The following is a 14,426-nucleotide window of genomic DNA, read 5'->3' on the forward strand; positions in this document are numbered from 1 at the left end:
TAAAGTGCTTTATAAATAAAGTGTGGGGTTTTGGGTTTTTTGGTATTTTAGTTTATTGTTTTTTAGTGTCTTCATGTTTTCTGTTCAGGTGTCTTTGTCTCGATTTGGCTTTTGTTCTTCATGTCCTTGTGTGCTGTCACCATTCACTCCTCTCCAGTCACTCTTTGGTCTTCCTGCCACGCCCATCTACCCCTGCCCTAAGTCTTTAATTACTTCACCTGTGCCCACTTTCCAATCACCTCCTCTGTTCAAAAACCTGGTCATCTTCTCCACACTCTGCTGGTTCATTGTCTTTTGTTGCCTGCCTTGTTGCCATGCCTCATCACCCTATGCTCTGTTTGGTCTTCGTTTCGTCTTGTCTTGCCTCAGGTCTGTTTTTGGAGTTTTCAGTTTGTTAGTGTTTTTGTATTTAGTTGTTTTCTGCCACGTCAGCTTTTTGTTTCTGTTTATCTTTTATTTTAAAATAAACTAGTTTTTCCCCCACTACAAAATCAGTCTGCACTCTGGGTTCGCCTCCTTCCCCATCCCCCCCGCCTGACATAAAGTAGTAGTAGTAGTAGTAGTATTTTCTGTCAAATGTTTAACAATAGTTATGATTCTCCTCCCCATTGTTTTTAGTACTGTTTTTGAAATGTTCTTATCTTCTGTGCTACAGGTATGTGCGAACTGAGGGGAGACTCAATTCCTTCCTTCATACTCTTCCTCCCTTCGTACACTGTCCTTGATGGTTAAATCTTTCTCATGAGAAGAGAACGTGCTCAGCAACTATGTAAATGTAGAATCATATGATGTAATGAAACCTCTATAAAAGTGTATGTTACATTTCATTCGGGGTTCAATGAGAGGAGTCTGCAAACGCTTTTTGCCTTTGGATTAAAGCTCTATTAAAAGACAAAGATTGATCTTTCTCTGATTCTTTGAAACAGTCATCTCACTATTTGATAATTATTTATTCCACAATATAGTCAATCCAGGCAGCGCACAGGTTTGTGTGTCTAGTCTTATAGTCTCGAAGGAGCTTCCGTATTGTACAGAGGCAGGTGACTGGCCGGTAGTTGGATAGATTTGCCTCTTTCTGGAGGTCTTTCATGATCAATACTGTCCAGCCTTGGGTCAACCACTCAGGGTGGGTCCTTTCCATCAGTAGCTGGTTCATTTGTCCTGCTAGGCATTCGTGGAGAGCGGTCAGTTTCTTTGACCAGTAGGTGTGGATCATGTCAGGCGCCGGTGTAGTCCAGCTTTTCATTCCTGAGACTCTGTCTTGGATGTCTGCCACTGTTATAGATAGAGCTTGGATCCCATAGTCATTGAAGCACTCTGGGCTGTGATCCCCAAACTGGGAGAGCAGCTCCAACAGATCCCAGTGATGGGAACAGCTAACCCTCATGTTCCCAGGCCTCTAGTCTGAACTTCAGGTGAAGTGGAAGTTCCCATGTGGAAAAAATCCGACAAGTTGGGTGTTTATATTTACAAAATTGTAAAACAGAATCCTCAATCTCAACCAGAGATTCAGTTGTTTAGGTAACACATGCATTATATACAACATGTTTTCTTTATGCAAGACAGTATTCACCGAAACGAAAACCTTAGATTTAGAAAGACAATTTCTTTCTAAAAAAGAGGGGAAATTTTACTTTTGTAAATAATTGAGTCTAACTTATTCAATTGGTTAGAATTTTAGTTTTCTTAAAAAAAACATAAGTAAGAAAAAAAATGCATAAATCTAAAAAAAAAAATTCTCTTCTTGGTACAAACATGTTTAAAACATCTTAGTTGGCTAACTGAATATGTTTATGTAACACCACAAGAATGTATTATAATTTTTTTATAATCCTGTAATAAACTGTTTGCAATGCTTCTCATAAACATTGTGATTTTTAGATTTACTAAAGAAAAGTAGAGGTGTTTAATTTGTTGACATTGTGTACTTGAATAATCAGGCGTGCATGTTTTATTGTGTTGTTTACTAAAGAAAAGGAAACGTAGTTTTAAAATCAAGGTTATCTGAATAATTTAAAATTACCTTTTCATATACGGTTGCCTTTATAATGTTATTATAAACCTTAGGGGGGCGCTGTTTTCTCAGAAGCAGAGTCACGAAGCTCGTGGGCGAGTATATGTTGCCTTCAAGTACCGTCTGAAATGATGGCGCAATAATAGAATTGTTTTTTTTTTTCATAAACTTCCCATTTTGAACTGTTAAATGTATATTTTAGGGCTCTTTTTCCCCCGAAATAAGGAAGTGCAATCCAAAAAATTAGATGTGACTGAAAGAATACTTTTTTGTACATGAGCTGAAAGGTGAATAAAAGTATGTATTTGAGGAAAACGGATTTGGCACTAGGACCCGGGGGCTGAGCTGTCAGCTGACAGGCAGCCAGCCACAGTGAGCTTGTTTGACCTGGAGCGTTGTCGTCTGGCTGCGAGAACCGACGTCTCTGCGTTGACGGGTCCGTGTCTGAAAACCCAGACAGACGCTCACATTTCAACAACAACAACAAAAAAATAAAAGACAACTACACGCGAGCACGTCGGTCGTAACAGAGCGGGTAAAGGCTTTTCTGTATAGAACATGTATTTGTCTTTGTCTGTGGAGTGCGAATTTCTGATCCGCAGGTGACGAATCCTCTGATGTTAATGCTTTATATCCTCGGCAGCAAAGATGGAGTGTGAGTGGAAGCCAGACGAACAGGGACTTCAACAGATACTACAGCTGCTGAAGGAGTCTCAGTCGCCAGACACGACCACGCAGAGATCCGTCCAGCAAGTATCCTTTTCTGGGCCACACACGGACAATAAAGCCGTGCTTGTGTTTGTCAGAGAATCGTGAAGCCGAGCAGGCTCAACAGGCTAGCGGCAGCTAGCGCTAACCCGGGTGTTTACCGTTACAAACACGGTCTCTGACGCTAACCCGGTTCGACTGGAGCTTTTTTGTCCTAGCTATTTATTTATTTTTTTTAAATGACCCCAAATGATTCAAGTAAATAAGGCTATGCTTAGTTGCGATCATTTATAACATGAAATCCTTATACCGAGCCCAGTTGACGCCAGCTAACGCTAACAGCATCTGTGCTAACCTTCACTTTCTTTGCATTTTTTTTGTTCCTGGCAGATAAATAATCAAGACTTTTAAGTTTTACAGATGTTTTTACTGAAATATTTACTTTGCAATTACATAAAGACGTGATAATAATAATTGTATTACTTATGTCACAAGGAGGCTGGCATTAAATATATCCATGGTAAACATAGCAGTGATCTTACATTAAAATGTTAATGACACTAAACTTCATACAGAGTTGATGACTAGAAATTTAAGTCAAAGCTATTAATGCAGACTAACTCATTTAGGTGCATTAAGGAATAATTTATAGGAATGAGTCTGACATTTACTCCATCTCAGCTGCCACAGATGAGCAACATTCAAACCATAAAACTGGAGACATGTTTGACATTCTGCTCTCCCGAGCTGATGAAATAGCAAAAAACAGACCTAATAACACAAACAGCCTAACTAAACAGGCTTTGCAAATTGCAGTTTAGTTATTTCTGTTGTCATGTAGCTCATCTGATGGAAATTAATTTCAGTATCTTTGCTTTTGCTTTAAAGAAAAAAAAAACAACGATCACCCGGCATGGTTCACGCTGCTCGACCTGTGCCTGTTTCTGTGTGTCTGCTTGCTTGATCCTAAACCACTCGGTTATGTAAGGCCACACATGTGCCTCATCATTAGCTCACAGCCTAAAGACGCCATCCGGCTGGGCACTTACAACATTAAGTCTCACCAAATGACATATTTACGACCTCTTACAAACATACACACACTCTGTCATTATGCTGTTACATTACACCTCCGTTTGGAGATGTCAGCGCTGTTTTTCTCTTCTTCTTCTTCTTTTGACTGCCTTACTGTGGCTGGCATCTGTGTGCTCACGAACTGCGCTTGTGATCCTCAACCAGTTTTCCCAGCGACTCGAGCAGCTGAACCAGTATCCAGACTTCAACAACTATTTAATATTTGTTTTGACAAAATTAAAATCAGAAGGTAAGCAGCCCATCTGCCTACTTTGGTGTTTTTGTGTGTGAGTGTGTGTGTGTGTGTGTGCTTCCTTTTTTTGTGTACAGAGACCCTTCACAGTCCTTAAAAGGATGAGTTTTCCAGGACTGAACATGTAGGGAAAAAAGAAGATAGAGTTTGGAAGAACTTTTCTGTTTTCAGACTTTATTACCTGTTCCATTTTCTAAAAGATGAATTTCTAAAAATGTATTTATTGTCGGGCATGCAGCCTTCCCCGTAAAGGATCCAGTTGCTTCTCCTAAAACTGGTTTGTTGTTGTTTACTGGATGATTTGGACTGAGTTTAAATGTAAGGCAAGAAAATCTGTTGCTTGGAAATAAATTTTACAACGACTGTTCTTTGTAATCCATATAGGTGCTAAATTTGATTCATAATGGTCTTTAAAATGTCCTAAAAGCCCTAAATCTAACTGAGTGAAACTTGCAGAAACCCTGTTGGATCGAAGAGCTGAACACAGACCGCTCCCTGCATCCATCATTAACAACATCACATCATCTGCAAAAACACACACAGAAAGCATTGCTTGCTTTTGCCTGACAACATAACGCTAACATTTCTTGAATTCTTATAAATAGTTTGATGTTTATAAGAATGTTCTTTCAGACAGATATGTAAGAAGTTTATTTTTTGGACCTTTTTTTAGGTTAGGGTGCTCTCTAAATCCTCTCTCTTAGCTTATTAAACAGAATTCATGTGAGCTAACATTTGTGACAAGTGATTTAGATCAATTCTTGGATGTAAAAAATGCAATATTTAGTCTCTATTGTTTGACACATCATCCTTCATGTTTGTCAACATGACCTTTGACCTTAAAAGCTGAGCTAAGTTTGTTTAGAGCTACTATAGTCAAAAATCAATGGTATGTAAACTGGGTAAAAGGAAAGAACAGACCTTGTTTAACTTCCCTCAATAATCAGTTCTAAACATGTTTTTTTTAAATTCATTTATTTCAAGTTGTTTTATTTTTTATGAGGATGTTGAAGGCCGTATTGAGCTGGCTCAAGGGCCACTTCTCGCCCTCGGGCCTTACTTTTGCCTGTATGTGTCAATAAATGCAGACCTTTTACCATACGTTGCACAGTGTTTTCAGCTTCACGTCCACATGTTTAGCTAAAAACATTTTCAGCTTTTTCTGTGTTCCCTAATTGGATTAGTTTTACAAAAAAATAACCTCAGGGTGTTATTGAGACCATATACTTCTCACAAAAACAGGCAGAAATGTATGAATTCTCCCAGATGCGTTACGTACAGTGCATCATGTAAAGTGAGTTGCGTAATTTAAAATAAATGTTTCTATTTCTACATCCAAATTGCCACAAAATTGACAAAACTTGCAAAACGAAGTCTGGAAAACTCTGGAATCTTGACAGCGGAAACACGTAGGAGCCCTGTGTGTAAGAGCTTGGTGACAGGTCCGTCTGGCTGTGACTCGAGTGACCCGATGGCATCTTTGCTGTAGATGATGTGGCGCTCTGAATATGGGTCACTCTAATTTTAAACCTAATTCCTGGCATAGACGCAACTTTTGGCCTTACTGTCTGCAAAGTACATGACCCAAATGGTGCTAAGACACTTTCGGAGGCTTCTGCTCGGATGCTAAAAGCTATAAATTTTTTAAAATGATTAGACTGAGAAGTCCAGACTTTACTCACAGATCTGTAAGCGAGAAATACAGTGCATGTAATTAAAGATTTGGATAAAAATATCTTTGCTTCATCATTTTAGTATCCAGTTGGTAATTTTGCATTGTCCTAGTTTATGAGATGCTAAGTGCTATGAATAACACTGACAGTAAGATCCTGTAATGAATCTGTGACTTTTTGGTGAATAAATCAATGAAAAGTGCTCTTCTGATTTTCTTTGCCTGTTCTTTGTTTCCGTCTCCCAAGACGAGCCGACCCGTTCGCTCAGCGGGCTGATTCTGAAGAACAACGTGAAAGCTCACTATCAGAACTTCCCAAATAGTGTGTCTGAATTCATCAAGAGCGAGTGCCTCCAAAACATCGGCGACTCGTCTCCCCTCATCCGGGCCACCGTGGGTAAGTTGCGTCCACTGGGTTTTACCTACCTGTGCTTTTGATGTCCCTGCTTGTTGAAGCAGCTTCCGGGGTCTCTGCAGATTTTTTCATGTGTTGTTTACGTTTGACCCAAAGCTGGGTTTAGCTTTGAAGGTTTGCTTCAGGTTTTTTTTGGAAATGTTAAAAAATAGTTTTACAGATGAATTCAATGCACATAAAATCAAGATAAAATCTTCTGCAAATAGTCTGGAAATAGGTTCTGAGTGATTGTGAATACTGGGTGGAGTTAATAAATGCATTCATGGACATGGTTATTGTTTCAGGAAGGAAATTCATTTAAACAGGATAGAAACCAGAATTCTGCAGAAGAAAAATGACTGATTTTGTGCCACCAGATCATATTTGCAGAGCATTCTGAGTTTTCTGATCTTTTCCTGCTAACTTTATATAAATAAAATAATTAGCTACGTAGTTGTTTCAACTGGAATATAGTGATTTTTAATGCACATGTTCCTCGGAGTCTGCAAACTGAAAGCCTGCTTGTCTCTAACAATGCGAGTCTTCTGTGAACTCTTTGAGGTATTTCTGTTTCTGTTGTATTTATTTTAAAGCCCTTGTAATGGACCACATTTGGCATTCTCATTTCAAACACTTAATTAGATGCTGGATTTCCCTTTACTCTTTTAATGGGTTTCCTTTTCTTGATTTTTGGAGAATTTGGCAAATCACAAATCTGTTCAAGGCAAAATGATTCTTAATAGGAGCGGAAACAATTACAAAATGATACTCAGTTTGTTTTCGGTGTGAACAACAATGAAAAACAAGATAAATATTCACAATGGCTTAGCTTGTTTTAAGAATATTTAGTCTCAGTTGAATGGGGATTTTGTAGGAGAATGCAGAAAAAATAAGATGATGGTACAACCTGGAATTTGAAGAAGGAAACAAGCCGTACCCGTGCAGAACCTTTGAAATGGGCGTTCAGGATTAGGCCTGTTCAGGGTTTCTTTCTGTTTTGCGGCATAAAAGGTGTTGATTTATTTTTTTTGTCCTGTCTTGTCATGCTTCGTTCACGATATCAGTAGTTTTTCCACATGACATTTGTGATCACATTACAAAGGCAGTACCACACTGAGGCTTTCTTGGGCTGATGTCACTTTCCTGTTGAATGTGTTCTGGTGGTTGGGTTGGTTTTGTAGATAGGTGTGTCATGAGAACGCTTTGACGCTAACAGGTTCCAGTTCTTCAAGCCTAAAGCTGAAGGTACCCGCTGCGTTTGGAGCTGATTCCGTTTCATGCTGATGCAGCGTTGGAAGCATTCTTGTCCTGCTGTCCTTCTCCGCTCGTCTGCTGGAAACTCAGGACAGACAGGAGCAAGCTGCAGGAACAGGGCTGGATTTTCAAATCATTTTTTATTTATTTTTAACCTTTTTCCAGATTTGTGGCACTCAGTCCAGTTTGTCACTTAAGCTGCCACTAACAACCATTTATCTTTTGATTATTATCGACTAATTTTCCTTCTAAAAAAACACAATTCCCTGATTTATTTTAGTTCCTTATTAGTTTTAATGGTGAACATTCACATAATCTCACAAAATAAAATGTAGACAAAGACAAATCAAAGTACAAAATATAGATCTAAAGAGCCAACTTCAGCATGGTAAAATAATTAAACGTTTTATTAATGCATTTAAAAAATAAAAGGTCTGAATGTTCAGAATGTTTTAAGGATAATATAGGGAAGAACGGCAGCAAACTGGGATGAAAAATCCCTCTATTGCAGAAATTTGGTCACATGGTTTTGCCTCTCAGAAAGAGGAGAGAAATAAAAAAAAATTAACTAATTAAAATGTAACCATGAAAACTATCATGTAACATTATCAAATGTTTTTTTGACTTGTTTTTTTTATCATAGATAGATTGTATTTATTAATTGCATGTGCTTATGTATGAATTTGTCAGATTTAAATGTTATTAGTTCAGCTATTAACATCATTTCCACATTAAATGTGCTTAAAACAGGCATATTAAATGATGATGTGTTTCCTTGTTACAGTGGATACAAGGACAAAAAAAGATCCAGATCTTTAGGTTTTACTTAAAATAATGTTGCCTCAAACAACAGAGATTAGGAGAAAAACGGAGCAGGACAGCAGTAGTCTTTTCCAAGAGCTCCCATTGCTCCGATTCCCAGGATCCTCTTCTGCTCAGTGAGAGACTGTAGCCGTTTCCTGTTTGTACACACTTTGAACTTGATGCCATGTTGTTGTTGTTTATTTTTCAGTTGTTTTATCAGATTGTTTGTGTTGAAAACACTAGATTTCAGTTCTTCTCTTGGCAAACTTTGCTGAGCAGAATTTGGCATTCGTTTTACTTTTGTCACCGTTGTCATCTTTTAAAATACCTCCACGTGGCTGCTTCTTCTTCTGGTGGTGTTTATCGGTTGTTAGCAAACAACTTTATTGTGTATACCGCTCCAACTGGTAAGGAGCGTGGTTCGGGACAGTCAACTGAAAAAAAAAAAAAAAAAAAGAAAATATCTTCCTTCACACGGCTGACATTGCTCCTTCTCTACTGCCGTCAAGTAGTATCAGGTACTGTGGTATTGGAGCACTTTTTCTGAGTAGAAGAACACACGGTGTCAGACCAGTGTCAGATACTAGTATCAGTTCATCTCAAGTACAAACCACCCTTTTTGTTTTCAGTCAGCTTGAAGTACTGCAATACTTTAGACCCCTTCAGCCTTTAAAAATTTCCAGAACTCATTCAGTAGCAGCCACAGAATCTGCTTTTTCTGCCTTGATAGTTTAAGACAGTAAGACTGTAGTTTTAAGACTTTCTAAATCCCTCCCGTTACAGGTATCCTCATCACTACGATTGCCTCCAAAGGAGAGCTACAAAACTGGCCTGAGCTTCTGCCTAAGCTCTGTCTGCTGCTGGATTCGGAGGACTACAACACATGTGAGGTGAGAGAACAAAATCTGAAACACTCTGGTTAGAACATACAGGATCCTGTATAGTGTTTAGGCATAAATCAAATGGGCGTAAAAGATTTTGATGAGAGCCTTCTCATTAAATGGTAGATAAAATTTGCAGCAGCATTTATCTTTCTAGAGTGAGTTTATAAAAAAAAACCAAGTTAAATCCAAATATCTGTGGCTGTATAAGGAAACGTGTGTCTGACTCAAGGCGTAGTCTGTGTATTTATTAATTTATTAATTTGCTGTGGAAAGAGAAGAGCCGGCTCATGCATAAAGCAGCATCTGGACGGCATCCTGCTGGCCAGCTGCGCTTAAGGCCGTCTCACAGCTGGAGCAGTCGCCACGACAGATTATTCAACATGGAATCGTCAGTCTCTTTCTGTCCACACCACAAAACCATATGACCCCATTTTCTGGCATTTGACACGTAATCGCCCGGAATGGCTTTTATAATGAGCATACTCAAAAAAAAAACAAACAAAACAAAAAAAGCAGCTTCTGTTCATGTCCTGCATGTCTGTTTTTAATCTATAATCCATTGTTGTCCAGCTTTTTTGCACTTTAAATTTCTTTTTTTTATTCCTGGTAGCTTCAAAGTTTAATACTGACCATCTTTCTTGTGTCACTCTGGGGACAAATATCTAAACAGTCTTATATCTTGATGAAATCAGCACTTTTACCCACTATACACTGATATGGTAGTGTATGTTAATGCAGACATCACCATAGCTGTATTAATAGTTAGATTATCTGATTTTTTTTTTACAATGTTGCAACCAGATTCTGTCACAGACCTCCTGATCATAATCAATAGAGGCGATCATGTTTTTGTTTGTGTGTTTATCTGTCGTGTTGGCAAAACATCCCACAAACCACGGGGCAGATTTGAATGAAACCCACAGAAAGAAATCAACAGCTGATGAACCTTTGGAGTCAGCCCAATTAAAGATGGTCTCCACAGCCGATTGCCATTAGCCAACATAAAAATGGCTACAACTTAGTCAAAATTACAGATAATGAGCTGAAGTTTGATGTGTTAGGAGCTGAGATTCACGTCCTCTAAGCGCTAACACGTCTCAGAAGATCCTGCAATATTACATGAAATCTCATAATGTAGATTTTAGGGTCCACTAAAACGGCGATACCTCTGTCCCTTCTCATCTTATCCAGTGGTTCATGAGATATTTTGCTATCAGACAGACAACCAAACACAGACACACAGGCCGTTACACGACTTCCCATCTTTCTTGGCGGTGTGGGATGGATATGCGTTCAGCAGCACTTGGCTGTGATGTCAGAAACTTTTAGATTTAAGAACTACTGAGTTCAGGCTGATAGAAACGTGTCCAGGTCGGATCGCTCGTCGCTGCGTTCCGCAGTAACGTCCTTATTATCTGAGATTTAAGGCAGAAACAGGGCGCATTCCCCCAAGTGGCACCTTCCGCTCTTATAAAGCTGATTCAGACACTTAGATTTAGGTCAGCTATTTACTGCAGAGGATCTTGAAGTGTGTGTGTGTGTGTGTGTGTTTGTGTGCGCATGCGTTAGAAGGCTTAGCACTGAACGGTGACCAAATGTAAAAAAGCTGCCAGTGGAACGGCTACGTTTGTGAAAAGCAGCTTGGAGGCTGGAAGCCTTCTTAAAGTTTGATTTTGAAGATGGTTAAGTTGTTGCTGGAGCCAAAAATGTTGCTGAATTGGTAGCTAAACAAGCAAAGTTTAATAAGAAGACCTGATTAGTTTTAAATATTTATTGTGTATTTTTGAAATTAGGCTAATGTAATAATATTACGATTTTTAAATTTATTTGAAAACGTCTGTTAGGTTTAACACAGATACAGTTGTAACCTGTATGTTAGCAAAACATCACCTGGACCATGGGATGAATTTTATTGAAACTCTCAGAAAGTACATCTACAAATGATTAACCTTTGGAGCTAACCTAATTCAAGATGGCCACTACAGTTAACTTGCCCTACAAACTAGAATAATAGCTAATATTCAGTAATTTTTTTTACAGATATTAAGCTAAAAAATGGTGTGGTAGTAGCTGAATTAACTACAACACATACTCCAAGTGCTACTCATTGCATGTGATCTTTGTTTTCAACTTTGGCATTAACTGCTGGACTCAACCATGTTTGTCTGTTAGCAAAATATATGAGGTACCACTGCACAGATTTTATTAAAACTCCCAGAAACTAATCATTGGATGCACATCTGCAGTTGATTAGCTTTTGGAGTCAGTCCAATTCAAGATGGCTGCCACAGTTAGTCGACCTGAGCCAACACAGAAATGGCTGTAACTCAGTCACTTTTACAAATATTGAGCTAAAAGTTAATGGGCGTTTACAACATATCCAGATCGATCCAGGTTTCTGCTCCCGTTCATACTGTCAAACATAAATATCATTTAAGGTTGAAATCTTGTTTACTTTTCAGTGCCAGTTAAAACTGCTCCTTTGGTAGGTGATTGACTCAAGTTTGTTATTCTTGGTTAACGTTCCAAGTAAATAAAGGTTTTGTCATGGTCTTTTGTTCGCAGATTTACTCAGAACGATGTGCTCGCTGACTGCTTGCGTTGCCTTAGAAAAGGTTTTGATTCAGATATAATTCGATGTGCACAAAGCAGGAGGATTTCTGTCAGCTCCTCCTAAACATATTACAGACAGGAAACACTGTATCTGGTTTTCACCGATGAACGCTTTGCTGACCATCACTGACTTCTATAAATAATCCACACTGTCACAGCTTCTAGGACTTGGATGTCTGTTTGTTGACTGCCAGAGTACAGTTTCCGGATTATATGTGCTTTGAAATTGAAGCAGTGAGAAACGTTTGCTGGCCTTAGCTCATTTAGCAAACATGCTCCAGGTGATGTGAAATCAAAGATCCCCAAAGCTCAGGAAACTCCCTCTGGTTTTCACCACGTGAGACCGTAGGATGAAGCGTGTCGTCGTCGGAAGCTCGTTGCTTGTGTGTGAAGATTGGTGTTTGGTGGAAGACTTTCCGCTCGTGTCTACAGACCCTCTCTGTCTGCTCTATAAAAAGTCAGCAGCAGGTGTGTTGGATGCCAAGTGTGATGTTGGGGGAAGAGCTTTATTTAGGTTCAGCCTGAGCACTTTTAGGGTTTTGATTAATCGCAGCTGGCAAGTGTTTGCAGTCAGGTTGTCAAGGTCAGATTGATTCTTTTTTTAAAGGAACTAAAGTACTATCATTCCTTGAAGGAATGCATATCGCCCACTACCTTTGATGCCAGAGTTTTAGACTAAGATCGTCTTATTGTGACAAAGGATGGAGCTGCAGCTGTTCTGATCAAACCTGGCAAATAAATGACACTTTGCATGATCTCGCGCTGTACTCTGAGGTCTGTTAGTGCTCGGAGTATACGTTGTTATTGACTCTCAGCTACCACCAGTATCTGGAATTTTAAGTTGCAGCCGTTTTTGCGTTTGCTATGGTTGGTTAGCTGTGGCAGCCATTTTGAATTGAATTGACTGCTAAAGCTAATGAGTTGTAAATGTACATTAACTGATTACTTCCTAAAGGTTTCTTTTAAATTCATTCAGTGGTTCATGAGATATTTTGCTAACAGACAGACAAATGAACATGTGCGTGCAAAGACATTGTCATAAAACGAGCGTGGACTCCGTTTGTCATCTCAGTGCTTACACTTGATGGTAATGTCCTCCGGGGCCGTAGAGCAGAATAAAATCTTCTTCCTCTTCGCTCTGGCGCGCAGTCACCTGCATGGCTTCACTCCTGTGTGGAGTGACCTTGAGGTGCACTCAGGATTACATTCACACCATTTCTCCGCTGTTCCCCAATCGCACACAGGCACTCCAATTCACGTCACAGAGAGCGTTTTCTCCTCAGATTTTCACGTCGGATGTATTATTTCCAAACATTTTTCTTGACGCTAAAGCTGGAATAATCAGCGACATCATATTTGCTTCAGCAAGCCTCGAATACATCAAATAATTTTATCTTCTTGCTTCAGAATGACATCACCTGAGGCTGCTTTTCCGAGTTTTTTTTTTTTTTTTTTTTTTTACTCCAATAATGAGGGAACTTTATTATAATCATATCTGTGACCTTGACATCTCCTTGTCTTATTTTCTTTTCCCCCCTTCTCAATTTTTTGATACGGGTCTGTGTCTGTCATCTAAAGGGAATGCTGCCATGGAATCGGTTTCCATGGAAACACATTTCACACAGCGTCAGTATCTGTGCTGTTTCTTCTTTCTGCTTTCCAGGCTGCATTTTTTTAAGTGACACTGAATCTGCAGAACATTGTGATCATGCATACTAAGCATCTGTAAAGCAGCTAATATTAGAGATTGTTTCTGTGTGTGTGTGTGTGTGTGTGTGAGCTAAGACTGTGAGTGAGAAAATGCATTTTTTGGTAAACATTATATATGAGCCACATTTGTTTGCTGCAGAGCAGATGATAAATGAACGTGTAGCATATTATTGTTGCTAAATACAGCTGGATGTCAAGGCAAATCAAAGACTTGAACAGGAAGTGAAATCTGTTCCATCTGAACAGCCCAGATCTGCAGTCTAACCCACCTGAAGGTCGTGGTTAAGATTTCTGCTGCATCTCAGTTTTTTTATTCACTTATTTATTTATTTATTTATTTATTTTTGTCTTCAGGGAGCTTTCGGCGCTCTGCAGAAGATCTGCGAAGACTCTGCGGAGATCCTGGACAGCGACTTGCTGGATCGTCCTCTTAACATCATGATCCCCAAATTCCTGCAGTTTTTCAAGCACAGCAGTCCTAAAATCAGGTATCCTCATTCCTGTGTTTCGAATATGACGTGATTTTCTAAAGGGACATTCTGAACTCTGCTTCCTGTTGGAGTCACCGCCTTCAGTTTCTTTCAAAGCAAATCTGTCCCTGGGATATTCTTTCAGAAGATGTATGGGAATGCAAATAAAATGCCCTTTAATGTGGACTTATTTTGCGGTTCTGATTGCTGCGGTGCAGAAGGAGCTGATGGAAGCTCAGAGTTAGGTGTTAAACACAGACTGTCACAGAATTAGTTAAAATGTGGAATAAACATGGGCTGGTATGAGATTCTGACACTACAAACCTAATCACAAATACCATGTTTTTACAATATGAACAATGTGAACTCATCACTGTCTTCAGGTGTTTTCCCCCAGGCTTTGAAAACAGCAGTTATCAAACCACTGATAAAAAAGAACAATCTAGACAAATCACTACTGCAGAATTACAGGCCAATCTCCAACCTCCCATTCATCAGCAAAATTATTGAAAAAGCAGTTTTTAAACAATTAAATAACGTCCTAACAATAATAAATCGCTTTGACTCCTTCCAGTC

At 39.1% G+C, this 14,426-nt stretch overlaps 1 protein-coding gene across 3 annotated transcripts in view; it reads left to right on the top strand.

Annotated features, from left to right (window-relative positions):
- Positions 1 to 2,388: 2,388 nt before the first annotated feature.
- The window catches only part of tnpo1 (transportin 1), a 29,203-nt gene continuing 17,165 nt past the window's right edge, over positions 2,389 to 14,426 (top strand). For 2 of the 3 annotated variants that reach the window (XR_001808855.3, XM_017427529.3), the window contains exons 1-6: positions 2,389 to 2,549; positions 2,658 to 2,767; positions 3,971 to 4,046; positions 5,969 to 6,118; positions 8,957 to 9,063; positions 13,735 to 13,868. Coding sequence is in view for 2 of the 3 variants with exons in the window: in XM_017427529.3 (XP_017283018.1) it covers positions 2,663 to 2,767; positions 3,971 to 4,046; positions 5,969 to 6,118; positions 8,957 to 9,063; positions 13,735 to 13,868 (572 nt within the window). In the remaining variant the exon portion in view is untranslated. The remainder of the gene's footprint in view (positions 2,550 to 2,657; positions 2,768 to 3,970; positions 4,047 to 5,968; positions 6,119 to 8,956; positions 9,064 to 13,734; positions 13,869 to 14,426) is intronic. The other variant, XM_017427530.3, reaches the window with a different exon arrangement.

The sequence above is a fragment of the Kryptolebias marmoratus genome, linkage group LG14 (genome assembly GCF_001649575.2).
Source record: "Kryptolebias marmoratus isolate JLee-2015 linkage group LG14, ASM164957v2, whole genome shotgun sequence".
Classification (NCBI taxonomy): domain Eukaryota; kingdom Metazoa; phylum Chordata; class Actinopteri; order Cyprinodontiformes; family Rivulidae; genus Kryptolebias; species Kryptolebias marmoratus.